The sequence below is a fragment of the Physeter macrocephalus genome, chromosome 19 (genome assembly GCF_002837175.3).
Source record: "Physeter macrocephalus isolate SW-GA chromosome 19, ASM283717v5, whole genome shotgun sequence".
Taxonomy (NCBI): domain Eukaryota; kingdom Metazoa; phylum Chordata; class Mammalia; order Artiodactyla; family Physeteridae; genus Physeter; species Physeter macrocephalus.
The window spans coordinates 64,199,841-64,218,993 of record NC_041232.1 but is presented as its reverse complement, the minus strand read 5'-3'; the positions used below and the strand labels follow the sequence as shown (position 1 = coordinate 64,218,993).

Sequence of the window (19,153 nt, the reverse complement as noted above, 5' to 3'; positions counted from 1 at the left end):
CAGGCATCTCTCCTATTCCTCTTCTCCCGTCTCTGGTGCTTCCTCCTCTTTTTTTCTGGTCTCCAACGGGTCCCCGCCCAGCCTCCCAGAGCGCAGTCTGCGCAGAGAGGGGGCGCCGCGCGGCAGGTGTCGGCACCCGGCGCGCACCTGTCCCGCGAGAGCCCGGCGTCCAGCAGGGGGCGGACGGCGCCCGCTCCTCGCGCGGCCCCGCCCCTGGCCGGGAGGACCCCGCTGCGGCTGGGGGCGCGGGAGGCGCGGCCGGCCCGGCCCCCTCACGGCTCAAAGGCGGCGGCGGCTGCGGCGTACCGGCACCCGCCTAGGACGCGCGCCCGCCCTCTTCCTCCCGCGCCGCCTCCCATACCTGAGCGGGGAGCGGCGCCGCGCGGCCTCTGCCCCGCCCGCCCGTCACTCCTGCCCGGCCGCCGCTGCGCCGCCGCCGCCGCCGCCGCGGGAGTAAAGGTCGCGCCGGCCGAGAGCGAGCCGGCCGCGGCGCCTCCAGGAAGCCGGTGGGGCAGGTCGGGGAAGAGAGAAAAGAACCGAGAAACTCTCGGGCAGCCCGGGAAGATGGCGCCAGACGGGCCGGCCGTGGACTGAGAGCCGCCGGGGCCGCGAGGAGCCGGGACCCGCCGCCCCCGGGACACGAGCGAGGGCCGCCCGCTGGCCACGGGGTCCGGGCTCGGCTCGGCCCGGCCCGCGTGGGTCATGTCGGTCAGCGAGCTCTACAGCCAGGTGAGTGCGGGCCGCGCCGGGCCCGGGGTACGGGTGAGGGCTGCGGGGCGGGCGGCTCTCCGGGGCGCCTTCTCCTGCGGCTCCGCGGGGCTGGGAGCGGCGGGGGACGCCTCTCAGGCTCCCCCTCATCGCCGCCTCCGCGCCCCGAACTTCGGCTGGCGGAGAAAGTTTGGCTGTTCCGGGAGCGCCCCGCGGTGACCGCCCGCGGCTCCCGCCCCGGCCAGGGCTGTCCCCCGCTCCCCGACGTTCTGCCGTCGCTGTCCTCGTCCCGGCTCCGTCCGGCTGAGGTCCCCGAACTGAGGGGGTGTCCCCGCCAGCTCGGAGCCTAGGGCGTGGGGACCGCCCCCCGCGGTGGTCGCCTGCTCGTGGACCCCACCTCGGTCCTCTGCAGGGTGAGCTCCCGAGGGCGACCCTCTCGAGGGCCAACGAGGGGGAACCCTGAACTTGGGGGTGGGGTAGTCCTCAATTTGGGGGTGCGGAGAGAAGGGGGCTCAACCTGCTGTGAGGGGCGCGGCGGCTCTTGGGTGGGTAAGCAGTGGGTAAAGGATGCTCAAGGGATCTGGAGAGAACCCAGGGAAGCGCATTCCTACTTTGCCGCGGGTGGGCATTTTGAGGCGGCCCCTCTGGGTGGGCACTCGGTGGGCTTCAGTCATTGCGGGAGGGGGTCGGAGTAATGCTGACTCGGGGGTGGAGTGTGGATTTCCAGGATGTCCTCAAGGTCAGAATGGATGCGCAGGGCTCCTTCCTTAGAGTCGGGAACAGGTGCGGCCGCAGGACTCCCCGCTTCCGCAGCAGTTGCTGTGATTAAAGTTAGAGACCAGCTACCGCTTCCCCAAGCGCCCACAGCCGAGCTGCAGCCGCCCGGGCCCCCTCGGGTTTCAACTTGGCATTGAGGGGCGGTTGAGGGGGTGAGGGGCCTTTAAGCTACCCCTCCCCCCTTTAGAAGAAAATAAGTTTTGGATGTCCGGACACCTCGTCCGCCGGTTTTTCTTCTCTGTGGCCGGGACACGTTTGACAGTGCTTCGTGCCCACCTCTTCGTTTGCAGAGGGGTGCGCGGTGCGCGCGTGGGTTGTGGGTGTGTGATTCCCAGGACTTGGGCCCGGGCCAACAGGTCTGGGCGGGGGAGGAAGAGCTACTTCCGCATCCTCACCTGGCGACTGCTCAGAGCTGCCCCCGCGCGTGGGCGAGCCCTTCATCTGGGTAGGCTGGCCACCCCTTTTCGTTTGAGGAATTTTCGAATCCCTTCTTCCTCCTGGAAGGGGACAGGACCGAGGCGGGAAGACGCGAGGTGGCAGTGGAGGGTGTAACCTGGCTGGGGGCGGGGTCACCATAACCTGGTGCACCTGCTCCGCCCCCACCAGGTCCCCTGGCAGCGACCACTGATGAAAGACAGCTTCTGGGAGGAAAGGATGTGAGGTTCGAGCCAGGGGTGAAGACTGTGGCGTTTCTGGCTTTGGAAGAGCACCCTATCCCGTTTATCCGTGGGAGTCTTGGGAGGAGCCCTCGAAGTTGTTTCCCTGAAGCAGTTATCCGGAACCTCAACGGGAGGCTGGAAACCAGCGAGGCAGAGGAGCTTTGTCACACTAAAGTGCACAAAGTGTGCTGAGTGCACACGCAGTATACCTGCAATATATCATGAAGTATTTTATCAGACAGTAACTAATTGCTGTATTATATGAAGCTAATGGACAATTGAATAAACCCTTAATTTTTGGATCCCTGATTTTGAAAAACAAGAACACTGGGTTGCTTTTAAAGACAACTTTCAGGGAAAGCACTCAGTTTGATTTTTAGTTAGAAATGAGTATACTGCATGTTAATTATTAGGAATGATGAGTTAGTGGGAGTCTGAGCTAAAGTTCCAGTGTACTTTTTCGTCTTTTAAAAAAATATTTATTTTGGCTGCACTGGGTCTTTGTTGTGGCGTGCGGGCCTCTTCATTGTGGTATGTGGGATCTTAGTTCTCTAACCAGGGATCGAACCTGGGCTCCCTGTATTGGGAGCACGGAGTCCTATCCACTGGACCACGAGGGAAGTCCCCCAGTGTACTTCTTCTTGACTTATGGATATAGGGACACAAAGGGTTCATGAGGAAAAGGTCTTGGAAGGGCACTCAAGGTGCTTAAGGAAAAAAGTAGCTTAGTTGGTGTGAGCGTTTGGCATACTTAGTCCAAAAAGAGTTAGAATTTCTCCCTAAGGCCCAGGAACTGTACCTCACTGTTAATGGGTTTCTAGATCTTAATCATTTCTAGGTTTATGAATCTCAAATTGAGATTCTTCTGTGGCCCACGTAGTAGCTTCCAGCCAGATCGCATCTTGAGCAGCTGTTACTTTTTCTGGCAGAGTTGAACACACTTATGCTTTACTACGAGAAGCAGTTGTGTTGTCTCCTAACCACTATCACCCCACTTGCTAGGCTGGATTCTCAGTATGCACATGAATCATAAATTATATAGAGAAATCGTGCCTGTGACTCGGATTCACTTTGTTTTTTGGGAGAGTTGATTTGTTCATTTTAGTGTATTATCAAAATATCCAATGTTGCTTTTTATTTTTAACTTGCTAGTGGGCTTTTCTAATGTGATGAACACTGGATCCAGGCGTGCACTTTAATGTATTACGTATGATGGAAATAATGATCTATTATGCCAACAGCATTTATGAGTGGGATGGAAATTTTAAAGCCCTTTATTGATTATACCTGTTGCTTTAGTGACATGGTAGGAAGATATTGTTACTGGAATATGAGACACTTACTTAAGTATATAAATTAGCCTGTAAGTACTATAAATAGTTTCAGGTAAGAATTTGGTATGTTAGTCTATTCCTGGTTACCGAAGAAAAGACTTTCTTCTTTTCCTCCTTCCACGTTAACTGTTTTCTTGCTCTTCTCTTTGTCTCTCTGTTCTCTCCAAATGGAGGCTTATATGCTATGTGGATTTTTTTTTGGAGTTGATTTTAGTCATTGGCAAAGGGCACGTCCCATAACAAAGGCACTCCTGTTTTCAGAAGACCCAACACCTTGCCTTTGAGAAATTACTTTCTTTGTACTGAGGTATTTCTCAGTGGGAAAAGAGAATCAGAGTCAATGCCAGAGGCTTTGAGGGTGATGTCAAGGTGAGTCAGCCTCATCCACCCTTACAGAAACGTGGTGCTGATGATGGGCTCTCTTGTCACAGATGGCACGTATGTGACAAGTGTTAGTACTTTGCTTCCAACCCACAGGAAAAGACAATATTGTATAAATCAAATTTGCCCAGGTCCCAGGAAGATTCCCAAACATGTGCAAGCGTGGTAAACATGATTTGATTATGACAAATGCAGAAAATAGTCTGATTTTTAAAGTATAAAATACATAACCTCTCTTTCAGGCTGAATGATACAACTCTTCTCTATACAAGGGTTATTCTGGATGAAAAATGTAAACACTGCTGTCTTGAATAATGAGGTTTTCAGTATGCTGCTTTGATTCTAGCCAGCAGAGTGACTGGGAAGTCACCAGGCTGAAACCAGCACCTTCAAATAATCCCTATCCTGGTTGGTTTTTAGTTGATAGGTGGGTGTTCTGAGCAGTGGATTTTTAAGTGCTGCTAGGAGGTGTCTTTACTAGTGGACATGCCCTTTGTGTGTCAATGATGGCTTTGAGCTCAGGGGCCTTTACAAAGGGCACTGTTTTGGGGCCAGTCCTTTGGAAAGTAGAACTTGGGCTGGTGTTCTCTAACTGTCCCTTGCCTGCGCATCAGGTAATGCATCCTTCTCCCAAGTTTCAGTCTGGAAGGCAGCAAGAGGCTCATGTTCCCTCTGTGCCCACCGGTAGAGACACGAGGACCTGGAGGCAGGTAGCAGCTGCCGTTAGCGCACTTCCGCCTGCCCTGTAGCGTCCTCCAGTGCACTGCCCGGTGCTTGCTCACTCCCAGCAGTCAGCACCTGTGTCACTGTCAGAGGTTCCTGGAGCCTGAGAATTGATGTCCCCCAAGGGGACAGTCCTTTAATCAATGGGAGTATAACAGCTGTAGCTTCCAGTACCTCCACCTTGGGAACAGAACAGCTCTCTGGTGAGGCCCACGCAGTTTCCAGAGCTCCCATGCACCAGGTCTCTCCACTGGGGCCTCTTGGGAGAGCTTGCTTTTCAGCTGCTAGTTTCTTCCCATTTCCTTTCTGTTGATGTGCTCCTAATATTTCATTTCATTAGCTTCAGGATGGCCACCCATTAGAAGGCTTTCTGACAGCTCCAGGCCTGGCTGGAGTCTAAGTACATTATTGTGCTTATTTTGTTCAGCAGAGAGATAGCATTCTCTTGCTGTTGGAGGGCCTCTGAGTACAGACTAAATAGACATTTTAAATTCTGGCATGTGTGTGTATGTGTTTTGATACTGTCATTTTGTGTGGTACAAGTTAGCTATAAACTATACTGCTTATATAAGTCCACATACTGCCCTCCCTAAGTGATAGAGTATTTGTCACTATCCATACAGGATTGTCAGGGTAAACTTGGATGGGTTTGAAATACTAGTTGGCCTCTGTTTTGTAATTCAGTAGCTTCCCAAAAACCACATTAAAAAGCAGCCCATTTTAAAGTGAGTGGAGCATGTGTGCCCTGATGTACTTGTCTACACAAGCACATTTTGCATCGTCATTGGACAATAAAACCTAAATACACAAAGTTAACTAACAATCCAACATGACCCACGTGCCACGAGCAGAGAGCAGATACTCATAGTTACAGACGTTCTATAGAACCATCGGTCAGGTGGGCAGTGGGGCATGAGTGGGCCCGGAGGAATGAATAGGCTTTGAATACACATGGAGACTGAGAAGGGCACTGTTAGTAGGAGATGGTAGAGTGAGTTTAAGCATGGACAGCCATGAGTAGTAACTACAGTAGTATTTTAACACTTATGAAAATCGTAGCCTTACAGAAAGGTTGCAAAAAATAGCAGAGTTCCTGTTATATATTTCCAGATTCCCGTGATGTTAACACCTCATAAGTAGAGTGCAATCGTTGAAACCAGGAGATGAACATTTGTACAACACTATTAACTTGTCCTCAAGCCTGATGGAATTTCACCAGTTTTTCCACTGCTGACCTTTCCTGGGCCAGGAGCCCACGTAGGATTCCACATTGCGTTCAGCATCACAGCTGCCTCGTCTCCTCTGATTGGTGGCAGTTCCTCAGTTTCAATTTCTCCTTTTGACCTTGGCAATTTGAGAGTAGCTTCATTAGCTCAATTTGGGTTTGTCTGATGTTTTCCCATGCTTAGATGGAGGTTATGAATTTGTGGCACAGAAGCGATGTGCCTTCCTCAGTGCATCATCTCAGGAGATTTGTGTATCAATCTCTCATTACTGATGGTGTCACTTTGATCCCTTGCTTAAGGTGATGTCTGTCAGTTTTCTTTTCTTGAAGACTGGTATTTAGAAACTAAGATCTGGGTGCTAGGTGTGCTTATTACTGTTTTTTAAATAGTCATTTAGGGATTACTGAGCCTAGAACTCAGATGTTTGATTATGTAGGCAAGGGAAGAAGAGTCATATATAAACTTGAAGTTTCCAGCTTGAGGATGGACAGAAATAAAGAAGTCGAGGTGGGGCAAGGATAATGCTTGATTGTGACACGTTTAGTTAGGGGTGACAATGGTTTGTCTAAGTGGAAATATTTACAGCTGAGGATGTATGAATGAGCTTAGAGGAGAAATGGGTTCTGGGGTTCTTGCAAATAAAAGATGCCTGGGTATTTGCTTTCCTCTAAGAAATGCAATTGTCTTACAGCATGATTTTAATAAAGATGAGATCATGACCTTGGCATGGGCAGTCTGGCCTCTTTGGTCATGATCTTGCTGTGGACCGTACCGGGTAGTGCAGTTACACATTATCAACTCTGTGACACTTCGGAGCAGATACTTTCTGAGCCTTGATTGCTTAATCTGAAAAATTGGCATGGTACCTGCATTATAAGGTTATTGGAGGATTATGTGATCTGACATATGTGAAGTGCCTGCCTAGCACAGTGTCTGGCACACGGTATGCACCTGCCAACTGTTCATCAGCTTATTTCCCCCTTCAGTCGTGATGCTGGATGGTGGCCTTTTCTCCTAACCCTCTCCTGCCATCCTGCAGGGATATTGGTCATAAGGGGACTTGGCGAGAGAGAAAGGGAAGAATTGCTACAAATACATAACTACCTGAGCAATAGACAACCCAGGCATGGGGGAAAAGGTTCCTATCCCGCACGGCCCCCTGGGGAAGGAGAAAGAGCAGTTTGAAAGAAGCTTGAAATTTAAGCTGTGCTTCCCGGTCTCTTATTAGAGTTTTAAAGGAAAATTAAGACAATTTTTCACCATGTTCTTTTATTATTTTTTTGTTAATACAAATGATTATTGAAACCATTCATACAATGCAAGAAAGGCAAAGGCTCTGTAATCCCATTCCCAGACCGCTCCTCTTGACCGCTGATGTATAATAGACTAGCACCCAGCGTCCAGTAGGGCAACCACACGTGACTGTTGAGCACTGGAGGTGAGGCTGGCCTAGACTGGGATGCGTCCACGCCAGATTTCCAAGACTGAGTTGAAAAAGTGAACGTAAAATATCTCACTTATGCTGTTTTATGTTGATTAAATGTTCAAATAATATTTTGGATATAATGTGGCTACTAGAAAATTTAAAATTCCACCTGTAGTTTGCCTCATTTCTGTTGGGCAGTACTGCTTTAGACTTAGGCATGATGCAGTATATACTTATATGTATGGCATGATCCTATTTTTTATTTTAAATCTTAATCTACTATGGCTTTTTTCTCCCTGTAGCATATAAAGGCAATTTTACCATTTTAATGGCTGCATAATAGGGCACTGTATGGTTGTGCTGTAATGTTTTTAACCATTCCCATTTTGATGAACATTTAATTGGTTCCAACTTTTAGATATTGTGAAAAATGTTGCAGAACATTCTTGGAACCTTTCAGTATTTTTAGGATAGATTCCCCAAGGTGGAATTCCTGGCATGCACTTTTATGAGTCTTCATCGATAAGGCCAGTAGTCTCCAGAGAAGAACTGGTCTGTTTCTTCACCCCTCCCGGGCACTGGTCATTGTTTCCTCTTTTTAAACGGACACTGAACAGTTTATTTCTGTTTAAAGTTGACTTTCATTGGAGGGTTGAGCATCTTTTCATATGCTTGGTGTGTTCATTTGTAGTTTTCTTTGTATTTCCTCTGTTAAGGCATTATTTATAACTCTGTTTTTGCTCATTAAATGATTATATTTTTAGACATAGGAATTTGTGGAAACCAGAATGTTCAGGATAAAATATTACAAATACATATTTTAAATAAGGCACCTTGGCATGAGTTTCCTCCTTCGCTTGTTTGGAGCTTACGCATCTCTCAGCCCTACGGTTGGAAAAGCACTGGTTATGATAGGTGCCGTTTATCAACTGCTTTTGAGCCAGGTCATTTCTAAGAGCTGTATGTTCACTCGTTTAATGATAACACTATGATGTAGGCACCCCCATCATCCTCATTTACAAACGACGGACCTCTGCCTTACTTGTCCAAAGCCACACTCCTCGTCTGACCACTCTGCTGCCTTCCACGAGGTTCTGTCCCAGTGATGGTGGGTCTGGAACATCATTTGTGCATAAAAGAGGCCCTAACATGGAGCGCCCTTTCTACCAGCGCTGCCCTGCCCGCCAGCAGCCGGGAGAAAGGAGAAAGGAAAGTCTCTGAGTACAGAAAAAGGGCAGATGGTCTGACCCATAGTTCTTCCCTCGGGGATCTGCTACTTTGCCTTCCACCACCACACGCAGCCCCTAGACAGCCTGGTGCTTCTTAAAACTGCCCCACGTTTAGGCAGAACCCTTGTTTTTGGCTCTCCTTAGGCCACGTAAACCCCGAAAGAGGGTCACATCTTCAAAAAGGGGTAAATATAACAATCAAAAGGTGTACATGAAACTAAAGCAGTGTAAAAAATTTTTTTTTCTTTTTTTTTTTTTTTGTGGTATGCGGGCCTCTCACTGTTGTGGCCTCTCCAGTTGCGGAGCACAGGCTCCGGACGCGCAGGCTCAGCGGCCATGGCTCACGGGCCTAGCTGCTCCGCGGCATGTGGGATCTTCCCGGATCGGGGCACGAACCCGTGTACCCTGCATCGACAGGCGGATTCTCAACCAGTGCGCCACCAGGGAAGCCCAGTGTAAAATTATTTGATTTTAAATCTAACCCTCCTTTCATTCCAGGGCACTGGTCTGCTTTCCAGCACTTTCCCTGTCTCCATCTCTCTCTGAAGCATCTTCTTTCCTATCCTGCTTGATGTCTGATGGGCGTTTCGTTCCCTTTCTGAGCTAAGATCAGGGAAGCAGGTCTGAGACTCCTGGAAGCTCTCTCCCATCTGCCCACTTAGCTGAAGGTTTTCACATTTATGGTTGTGCCCTGCTCACTGCCTGTTGGCTGGACAGGTGTTTGGAAAATGAGCTCACCTTCACTCAGGATGTCAGCTTGACCATCAGAGACAAGGCCCCTTCCTCCAGCATATGAGGGGAGAGCCTTACAGGAGGATACCCGGGACCCAGACCATTGCCTATTACAACTTTAGGTTCTTATCAGGGACTTCGTCAAAGCACTTTAGAAGCTCCTCCAAGCAGGAGCATTTTAGGTTTGATATGAGGAGGAGGTCCTCAAGTTGACTGGGTCCTGGTGTAGGTGAGCACTGGTATATCTTGCTGATTGGTTGTGGGAATGATCAGGCTTATGTATCTGAGCTCCAACTTAATGGCATATAATGTTCCTCTTAAAGTTTATTCAAGGGCCTATACATTATTACTCTCCTTTGAACAATTCTAATAGTGACATGGCCCCTGTAGGCTTTTCTCTCCTTTGCTGAAGTTTGGGGAGGAATGAAGAGGCCCATCAGGAAAGATACTTAATGATTTTCCTGTAGAGCTTTTGCCATTATAAAACTCAAATGCGTAGTGGCATGAAATCCTAAAAGGAACAAGAATACGCAGATGCCTTCTGCATGGAATTCAAAGACTTGGCTTATAATCTCTTCAACACTAAGCAATTCAGGTCCCCTGGCTTAGAGACTCCACAAGAAAAAAGGTACTGGGCAGTAGGATGTCAGTTCTGCTGTATCGTGACCTGGATACTCTGTATTTATGGGGTAGATGAAAAGGTAAAATATTTGAATTGGTAAATTGTGCTGTATTCAACTATCTTTGTGTGCCCTGGCCTTTGAGTTTAGACTCTGGTTTAATTTCCTTTTGCTAACTGCCCACCCAGACCCCAGTGCAGTCCCACCAATGATAAGATGCATGCTCAGAACATATTACCTGACTTCATATGATGCCCAGCTTAGGTATCACTTAAGGTGTTTCAGAGAGGAGTCCACACAGAATTGACACCATTTTTATGAATTTCTGAAATCACCAAAATGTACGGTATTGGTGAAGGATATACATGTGATAAAATGAGTAAAAACCAGGGAATGAGGGAAAAGGCAACTAGAATAGTAGGTGTCCGGGGAGGGTGGGGCTGGCGGGGGAGCAGGAGTGGGAACAGCACTGTTAGCGGGCTACGAGATTTCCTGACGGGGTCACGGGTATTCATTTTATTGCTGTGCCTCATCAATTACATATTAAAAAAAGGTGATTCTGTGGAAAATAGGGTGAATTACAAAGCCAAATTTAAAAAAGCTTTGAGACTGTAGGTAGTTTTAGAACGTGTTTCACTGCGTGCAATTGATGGTTGGGTGTGTATATTTGCACAGCTGCTCTCGTCGAAGATGTAGGTTGAATCTTCTGCACACCTCCCTCACTTTTCCCAAGATAGGGTTTTGCGTACTATAGGGACTCAATAAGTGCCCTTGAACTGGTTTAAAGACCACCTGTACTCCCTTCCTGTTTCCAGGCCGTAGCCCTTCGAGGAAAGCCCTTTTTTCACCAAGGAACCATATGTACTGTCATGTTATCTGTCATTTTGGCTTAGAGTACCTGGTGGAAAGCCCATCTGTATCCTCTGGCACTTGCCTAAATCTATGGAATGTGGAGCCCCTGTCAGGAGATAATTAAATGTTGTTTTTCTTTTTTATTGTGCGCAAAGGCTTGGCACAAGGTATGAACGTGGGTTAACAGCAAAGCAACATTTGTGGATGTGAACGCTAATATAACTGCCTTGTTTTGGAATATCCTAATTTCACACAATTTTGATCACATATGTATTTTTTTGCTCTTACCTTCCTAAGGTTATCGTTTACATTAAAAGCATAATCATTTTTTTTTTTTACTTAACTCAAGTTTTTATTAACAGTCTCATCAAGACTCATGGATATTTGCATGATTAGGTGGGGGTGAATACGGACTCCATCCTTCACGTGAGATCGAACAAAGCAGGCAACAGTGAATCAGGGAGGAAAAATCGGGTTGAGTTTGTTTCAGTCGTCTTCTCTCCCACAGGAGCAATAATAATACTCATAGTTTTCATTTGAAGATTCAGAGCATCCTTTATGTTCGTCACTCGGCCAACACCTGAGAGAGCACTTTCTACCTGCAGTGATGTGTCACAGCCCATGCGTGAGGCAGAGAGGAAAAGCCCATCCCTGCAAAGTAGTCTTTGACCTTGAGTTCTTCCAGTCCAGTGGCTCATTTGTTGTATGAATAAGTATTAAGGAGGTAGTTGTACATTAAAAGGAGATAAATTGCTTTATCTTGTTTCATCAGATTTAATCAAATTCTTAATTTGCTTACACTTGCTAATGAGAGCTAATGTTTATATGTGAAATAAGGAAAATGAATGTCTCCTTAGCCACAAACTAGTGTTTCTTTGCTATCAAGCTGCTTGCTTTTTTAATGGTCATTTTACTGTGTATGCATGTGTGTAACTATGTAACAAGCTGTGTGCACCGAAATGGTAAGAATACCCTTAAAATGTGATTTTTATGACTAACACATCAGCTCCTACCTGTATGAATGCTGTTTCCTTCAGGATGTTCCCTTTGGCAGAGGTGCAAGGATACTGGAGCTCATCAATACTTCTGAAATTGGCTTCAGATCTGATGATGCATTCTTTTTCCTTTGTATGGTGGCAAAATCCATGCCTGGACGGTATGCTTTCTTTTCTGGAAACATCCAAGAGTTATTCGAAGAACTAAGCTGGTTGAGTAAGGTAGGAATTCACTGACTTATATTTCTGTTACAGGCAAAGTGTGACTTGCAGGTACTGATGACAGTTGTGTGTGGCCTCTTACTAGCTGTCATCCTCAGGAGAAGCAGTCGGGCTTCAGATGCCCTCCGTGATCAATCAGTGTGGAGCCTCCCAGGCTGTTAGAAAAATACTCATTTGAATGTAGCAGTTCTGGTTTGTTTGGTTAAAAACTTAAAGGCTCACCAAATTTTATAGTAACACTGATTTATAGTCCCATTTAAATATATATGTATGTTAACTTATTACATGGCATATAGTTGCGTCAGTGTTATGACAAGTATAATAGCATTAATAAATACTTACTGATTTAAGAATCAAATGGAAAGCCCATTCCACCTAATTTCCTGAAATGCTCTTTTGAAAGTAGATGGAAGGATGATCTTTTTTAAAAAATTTTTAAATTTTTGGCTGCGTTAGGTCTTTGTTGCTGCACACAGGCTTTCTCTAGTTGCAGCGAGTGGGGACTATTCTTCGTTGCAGCGCGCGGGCTTCTCAGTGCGGGGGCCTCTCTTGTTGCGGAGCACGGGCTCTAGGCGCGCAGGCTTCAGTAGTTGTGGCGCATGGGCTTAGTTGCTCCGCGGCATGTGGGGTCTTCCCGGACCAGGGCTCGAACCCGTGTCCCTTGCATTGGCCCACAGATTCTTAACCACTGCGCCACCAGAGAAGTCCCGAAGGATGCTCTTTGTACCTTCTTTCCCCTGCTATGCATCAGGCAGGATAAGAAAGGAAGGCAGAGCAGTATTATTTGCAATTGCCAAAAGGAGGAAGCAACCCAGTGTTCATCGTGAATGGATGGATAAACGAAATGGGGTACATCCATACAAAGGAATATTATTCAGCCTTAGAAAGGAAGGACGTTGGTTCAGTTGGATCCCGGCACTGGCTGCAGTGACTCCTGTCTTTTCTGGCTCTCCTCGCTATCTCCCTTTCACATCTAGAAACATGGTCTCCCGTGTGGCTGTCTCTGGTGTCATCACAGTGTTCAGTGACATGAAGGTGAGTAAGTCGTCTCCACCAGAGGATGTGAAGAAGCGCAAGAAGGCCGTTCTCTTCTGCCTGAGTGAGGACACGAAGAACCTCATCCTGGAGGAGGGTGAGGAGATGCTGGCAGGTGATGTGGGCCAGACCGCAGACGACCCCGTGCCATCCTTGTCAAGGTGCTGCCACACAAGGACTGCCATTACGCCCTCTGTGATGCAGCCTGTGAGACCAAGGAGAGCAAGAAGGAGGCCTGGGCCCCTGAGTCTGCACCGCTGAAGAGCAAAATGATCTATGCCAGCTCCAGGGATGCCATCGAGGAGAAGCTGATGGGGATCAAGCGTGAATTAGAAGCAAACTGCTACAAGGAGGTCAAGGACCGCTGCACCCTGGCAGAGAAGCTGGGGGCCAGCGTTTTCATCTCTCTGGAGGGCAAACCCCAGACCTGCCCACGGGGGTTGCAGGCTGCCCCCTTCCTGCCGGACCGGAGAGGCTGGGGGGATCCCAGCAGGAGGGGGGCTATCCCTTCCCTCGAGTTGCCAAACAGCCTCCCCACCTCCTGGACCATCCTCCTCCCTCCATCCCTGAAGGTTCTGGGCTTCCCAAACTGCTTTTGATCTTCTTCTTGGGTTGAAGCAGATTAAGCTCAAACAGGGGTATGCCTGGGGGAAGGGGCACTGTATTTTTTTAACACCCCAGTTCCCCATCTGTTCCTTCCCTTTCCCATGCTGCCAACTTCTAATAGCAGTAGTGACTCTGTCCTTGTGTGTTTAGTTCTGTATATAAATGCAGTGTTGTAGAGATCACCCCTCCCCGTGCCGCCTGGTTCCCCTTCCCTTTGTCCCCTGGTCGTGGCCACTCACGGAAGCAGGACTAGTAAGGGACCTTCAATTAAAAACAAACAAAAAACAAAGGAAAGAAGGACATTCTGACACATGCTAAACATTGATGAACCTTGAGGACATTATGCTAAGTGAAATAAGCCAGTTATAACATGACACATGCCGTATAATTACACTTACGAAGGTATCTACAGGAGTCAAATTCATAGAGACAAAGCAGAATGGCGGTTGTGGGAGGGAGGGGAGAGTAGAGAGTTGTTTAAATGGATGCGGAATTTCAGTTTTGCAAGATGAGAAGTTTTGGAGATGCCTGGTGGTGATAGCTGCACAACAATGTGAATGTGCTTAATGCCACCGAACTGTACATTTTAAAATGGTGAGGATAGTAAACTGTGTATTATACCACAGTTTAAAAAAAAACTCTGGAGAAAAAAAGGACAGGGAAAATATGGTGGTCAAGAGTATAACCTTTGGACTCGATAGACCTTACAGATAAATGAAGCCTAGAAGTTGAGCAACTGTCTAAGGCCACACAGCTGGTAAATGCTGGGGCGGCCCGCCCCAGCATTTACCAGCTGTGTGGCCTTAGACAGTTGCTCAACTTCTAGGCTTCATTTATCTGTAAAACGGGTAAGAAGCTAGTACAGCCCTCAGAGGCTTGTTGATGAGATAAAATGAGAACACGTGAACTGTATTAGTTGGTGCTAATCCTGTTGCTAGGAGAAGGTCTTGTCCTTGGGAAGCCACAGTCCAGTGCAGGACAGTGTGGGGTGAGAGCCTGAAGGGCTGGGAAGGTTGCTGTGGGTGCTGATTCACTGGTTCCAACTCCTGCATGTGGGGCGGCCAGCCTTGGATTGGGTCCTCTCATTTAGCAAAGCACCAGCATTGGTGGAGAAGCTCTAGGGCTATGCACATGCTTTTCCTCTTTCAGGTGTGGGGAAGGAAAGAACAAGAGGAGTCTTAAAGTCCTGGCTTTGTGGACCACCTATCATCTCAAATCTTCAACCCTAGCACTCCAGACCTAACTGTTCTATAGCTTAAAATTGTGGGACGCCCCCGATTGTACCGGGAGGAGCATCCCACCTTGACACCACTAACAGGATGCCTGTATCTATCTTTTGCTCTTCCTGGCACTTGGCGTACTAGGCTATTTTGGTTGCAGGGGCACTTCAAGATGTAGGCTCTACTCTAAGGATGCTCTCTTAGGAGCCAGGCTTAGCTGATCTGAGCAGCCTGGCCTAAGAGATCAGCACAGTATTAGGGTACCAGAAAGATGCTCACCCTTTCTGAGACTTTAGGGACCAGGTTATCCTGTCAGCAGCAGGGATGCATTTCCTTCCACACCAGTGCCATTAATGTGACTCAGTTACTCTTGGCTCTGCCCTTTTCCCTGTCTTCTTACCTCTGCCTTGGATTAAACACCCCTTTCTGAATCTCCAGTTCCAGTTTAGATTGGCTGTACTACTGCTGTTATTCCTGTGTCACTAATGACAAAAGCTTTAAAGCTTTTGCAGAAAGCAGACTCTTGATTGGCTGTTCCTAGGCAGGTGCACCTGGTCCAAGGAGCTTCTGAAGATGGATCATCACTGGGAACCATGTGTCTCCCTCAGAAGAGGCTGTGGATGTTACAGGCACTAGAGCTATGGTTTTCCCACTTACAGGTGCATTGGAATGACCCAGAGAACTAGCAAAAATGTAGATGCTGCTTCTCATCCCTGTAGAGTAGGATTTGGGGGATTGAGCCTGGGATTGGTTTCGTTTTTTGCTAGGTCATGGCTATTTGTGGTACTTGGATCCTTCTGCTTGAGTTTCTAATCTGGTTTTTGACTATTGTCAATCCCTGCCTTGGTTTCTGGTGGTGGTTTCCACATCTGACCTGCTATTAGACCCTAAAAACAATGCTGGGATATGGGCTTTAACATCTGCTATTACAATAGTCCAATAATAGACTTTTGTTTTTCCTTTTTGGATTTTGTGCGTCTCCTCTGCTAAAAGTATTCTACATCTTCTTTTTCTCCAGGTGCTTCCTTTACTTCCTCCCTCCTCCCTTGCCTCACATTCCTTAACCTTCTGTAATGCATCCTTAATAAAAGCTCTAGGGATTCCCCACTGCATTAATATCCCTGAAATCTGACCGGCAGTATGAAACCACTGCCAGGCTGCTAGGGTTACACAACACTCAGCCATGTAGAGAGCCCTTACTGAATGGGGCAGACGCTAAGGGTATCAGTATGAACTGTGCTCAAGTCGCAATGGGAACCATCGCAGAAATCAGAAACTGCCTTAAATGCTGGCCACAGAATAATGTGTCCAGGGCTGTAAATAACTCCAGCAGCCCTGGAACTGTAGCCTATATCTAAAACGATGTAGCTAAGTGCCAGCCAAATAATTAATTAGGCTATAATTGTTTTCCACTTTATCTCACTCAGTAAGTCAACTCTTGGCGTAATGCTGGAATTTGAAATCTCGCCTTCACGTTTCTTGTGCTTTGCCAGGGGGGGTCAGTGGTTGCAATTTCCTGATGAGCTATGTTTATGCATCTCCGGTTTTTCCTGTGAATTTACAGGGCACCTGAAGAAATTATAATTTTTCAGTTATTCGCTGTGGTAAACAATAGTTAGAATTTGAGTTCATGGCACTGAGATGGGAAGTTTGATCGTTTTCAGTCATACACTTTGTGGTTTAACAGCGTTACACAAGTGGGAAGTAGCACTGATGCTACTCTGTGCCAGTTTGGGCTGTGAACTCTGAGTCTGAAGCTTTATTTTGCGGAGATGTCCATTTTCAGCTCATCATGATGGCCAGAATTGCCCTCGCCCACAGCTGAAATGTCTTCCATTCTTGGTCTCAATTGGTTGGGCAGTATTATGTAACCGATACAAGTATTTGAGACTCTTCTTGATGTCAGGCACAGCGCTGGATGTAAGAGGCGCATAAGGCATGGTCCTCATTAACTTACAATTATATTCCATGTAATAAGTGCCATCCAGGAGTAGTGAATGAAGGGAAGTGTCTTACCAAGAGGACAAGAGTGGTAGGACGTGACCCCCATGTAGTAGGAAGTTGTTGAGGTTCTTGGGCTGTCATGGCAGCTCTTAAGACAGTGGTTTAGGAGGAAGTCTCACCTCTTCCCTCCTGTCAGTCCCTCAACGGGCCCTTCTGTCTCTTGCCTCTTAGTGTGGGGAAGGGCATATCCGCCCCCTGCCCCAGAACCACACTTCATTGGGTAGTGATGGAGGTCAGAATTGCATCACCTGGGGGCTTCCAGCCTCCAGAGCTGTTCCTTCTCTGAGCTCTGTCTTCTCAGAGCTCACCAGAATGGGAGCCCCATTTGTCCACTTGGAAGACTGCTTTTCCTCCCTCCAGCCTCAGGGGCTCAAGTCTGCAGGTAGGACAGCTGGTTGGATGTAGGGGATATCCAACCAGCTGACTGGATGGGAAAGGATAGGGCTGAAGTTTGGTTTGTGTAGCCTTTTAAGGTGGAGAAAACATCAAATAGTGATGTCAAAGAATGAGTCCCATAAATTATCATGCCATTTGAGAAGGAAGGCGAAGATGAGAGTATATAAAATCCAAACAAACAAAATGTTTATAAGCTGTTATAAGGGTATGTTTATTGTACTCTTCTTTTTCGAGCATAAAGATACAGTGTTACCCAAAGTATGGAAGAGTATTTGCATGAATCTTTTCAGAGCTGCCTCTGACACTGAGCTGAACCTTTGCAGCTTATTCCTGAGAACAAAGTTAATTTAGCATCAACTTGTATCCATAAAACTTGGATTATCTTGATTTATGTAACTGTTTTAGTTTTACTCTTTTCACAGTGTTTTAAGTGGGTATCATATGAAGTTTTTTCAAAGCTTGGTGTTCATCATCTCCCTTATAAAATAGTAATTTTTAATCTTAACAAATAAGTGTTAACTCTGGTTTGTCTGGTGCTGGTGCACTAACTTGACTTAAGGTGATTCAAACATAACCAGAAATACAGGTAAGAAACCTGTGCCAATAACTTTTTCACCTGAGATGATAAACGATGATCATAAGAGTGCACAATTGTCTTCTAGGCAAAAAATTGTAGTTTCTTAAATTGTTGCAGCCTTTAGAAAAGGCTATGGGTTTTATGCACTGTACTGAGATTGCTATCACATTAACCTCTTTACAACCTCTTTCTTATTAAGACAATGATTTACAATAGTGAGTGTTCAAAATGGAAGTTTTGCAAAGTTCTTTGTGTGAACTGTGCCAGTGGTGGCTCTTGGTTGGCCATCATGAAGTATCGGCCTGGATTGAGGATGAGGTGTGGAGGGGAGGATGAATTTGAAGATGTGAGAAAACAGATGTCCTTTGAAGAGGACTGAGTAATGGTGGCGCCATCCTAGAGCTTGGGTAAATCTGGCTCATGGATACACCGAAATATCAGGTATTCAGCCTGTGTGTGGGCAAAGGCAAACAATTGCCAAGAAACCAACCAACTGGAATACAAAACAAAATCAGTTGTGTGAGTCATCACCCTGCTTAGTGAGGGATGTGCATTGGGGCGAGGGTGAGATGGAAGGAGGGAATCTGTTTCCTGAGGCAGCTCGGAGCCTCTCAAAGTGAGAGGCTCTGAAGCGAAGTGAGCCTCTTGAAACATCTCACTGTGATGGACAGTGTGAGAGATTTTCAAAGGTGATTTTGGTACTGCATGATTTTTGCTTTATTATTGACTTTAGAATCAAGCTTCCTCACCCCCCCAAGATGTGACTCCCCTGTGTTCTGATGTTGACATATTTTTAAGGCATCTCTAAAAATAGAGCTAGAGGTAGCTGCCTAGAAGAGAAAAGTGCCTGGAAACTATGGCACATGAAGAACAGCTGGGGGCCCCAGGCATAGAGGCCAGAAAAAAGGAGGTATAATCCTGAAATGTATAGGGCTGTCATGTGGAATTCATGTGTTTCCTCTCTGAGTTCATCTGAGGATCATAGTGATCGTCAATGGGTATGTGCAGGGAGGTGAGCTGAGCGCGGGGTCCAGAAGCACATGGCCCCTAGTAGTGGAATGGGCTGCCTTGTGTGGAAGTGAGGGCTTCATCTCTGCAGGTATCTTAGCAGGCTGGGTACCACCCAGCGAAGGATGCCACGGGGGGTGCCTTAGAATGGGAATTTGACCCATACGCCCTTAACTTCTTGCCCACCTTGAAAGGTGGCTAGCAATGGCTGCTTCTTGGGAAGGAAAAATATAAAACTAAGGTGAGAAGGAATAATTACAAATAAACAGTAAAAGGAAGGAAGGAGCAAACCACTTGTGATTCCACTCATCTATAAAAGGAAACTTAAAGAAATTTGTTTTCTGATTTTTGTTTCTCTTAGAGAAATAGGTTTCCAACTCACTTGAATTTATTCTAAGAATGAGAATTACAAAGCTTTAATTG

General features: G+C 47.0%; 1 protein-coding gene and 1 pseudogene across 1 annotated transcript in view; both read left to right on the top strand.

Moving 5' to 3' along the window:
• The first annotated feature begins 440 nt into the window (after positions 1-440).
• Positions 441-19,153, top strand: part of MYO5B (myosin VB) — a 324,120-nt gene continuing 305,407 nt past the window's right edge. Inside the window, exon 1 of the mRNA XM_028479944.2 lies at positions 441-729. Within this exon, the coding sequence (XP_028335745.1) occupies positions 703-729 (27 nt within the window). The 5' untranslated portion in view covers positions 441-702. The remainder of the gene's footprint in view (positions 730-19,153) is intronic.
• LOC102997058 (cofilin-1-like) lies at positions 12,674-13,518 on the top strand (annotated as a pseudogene).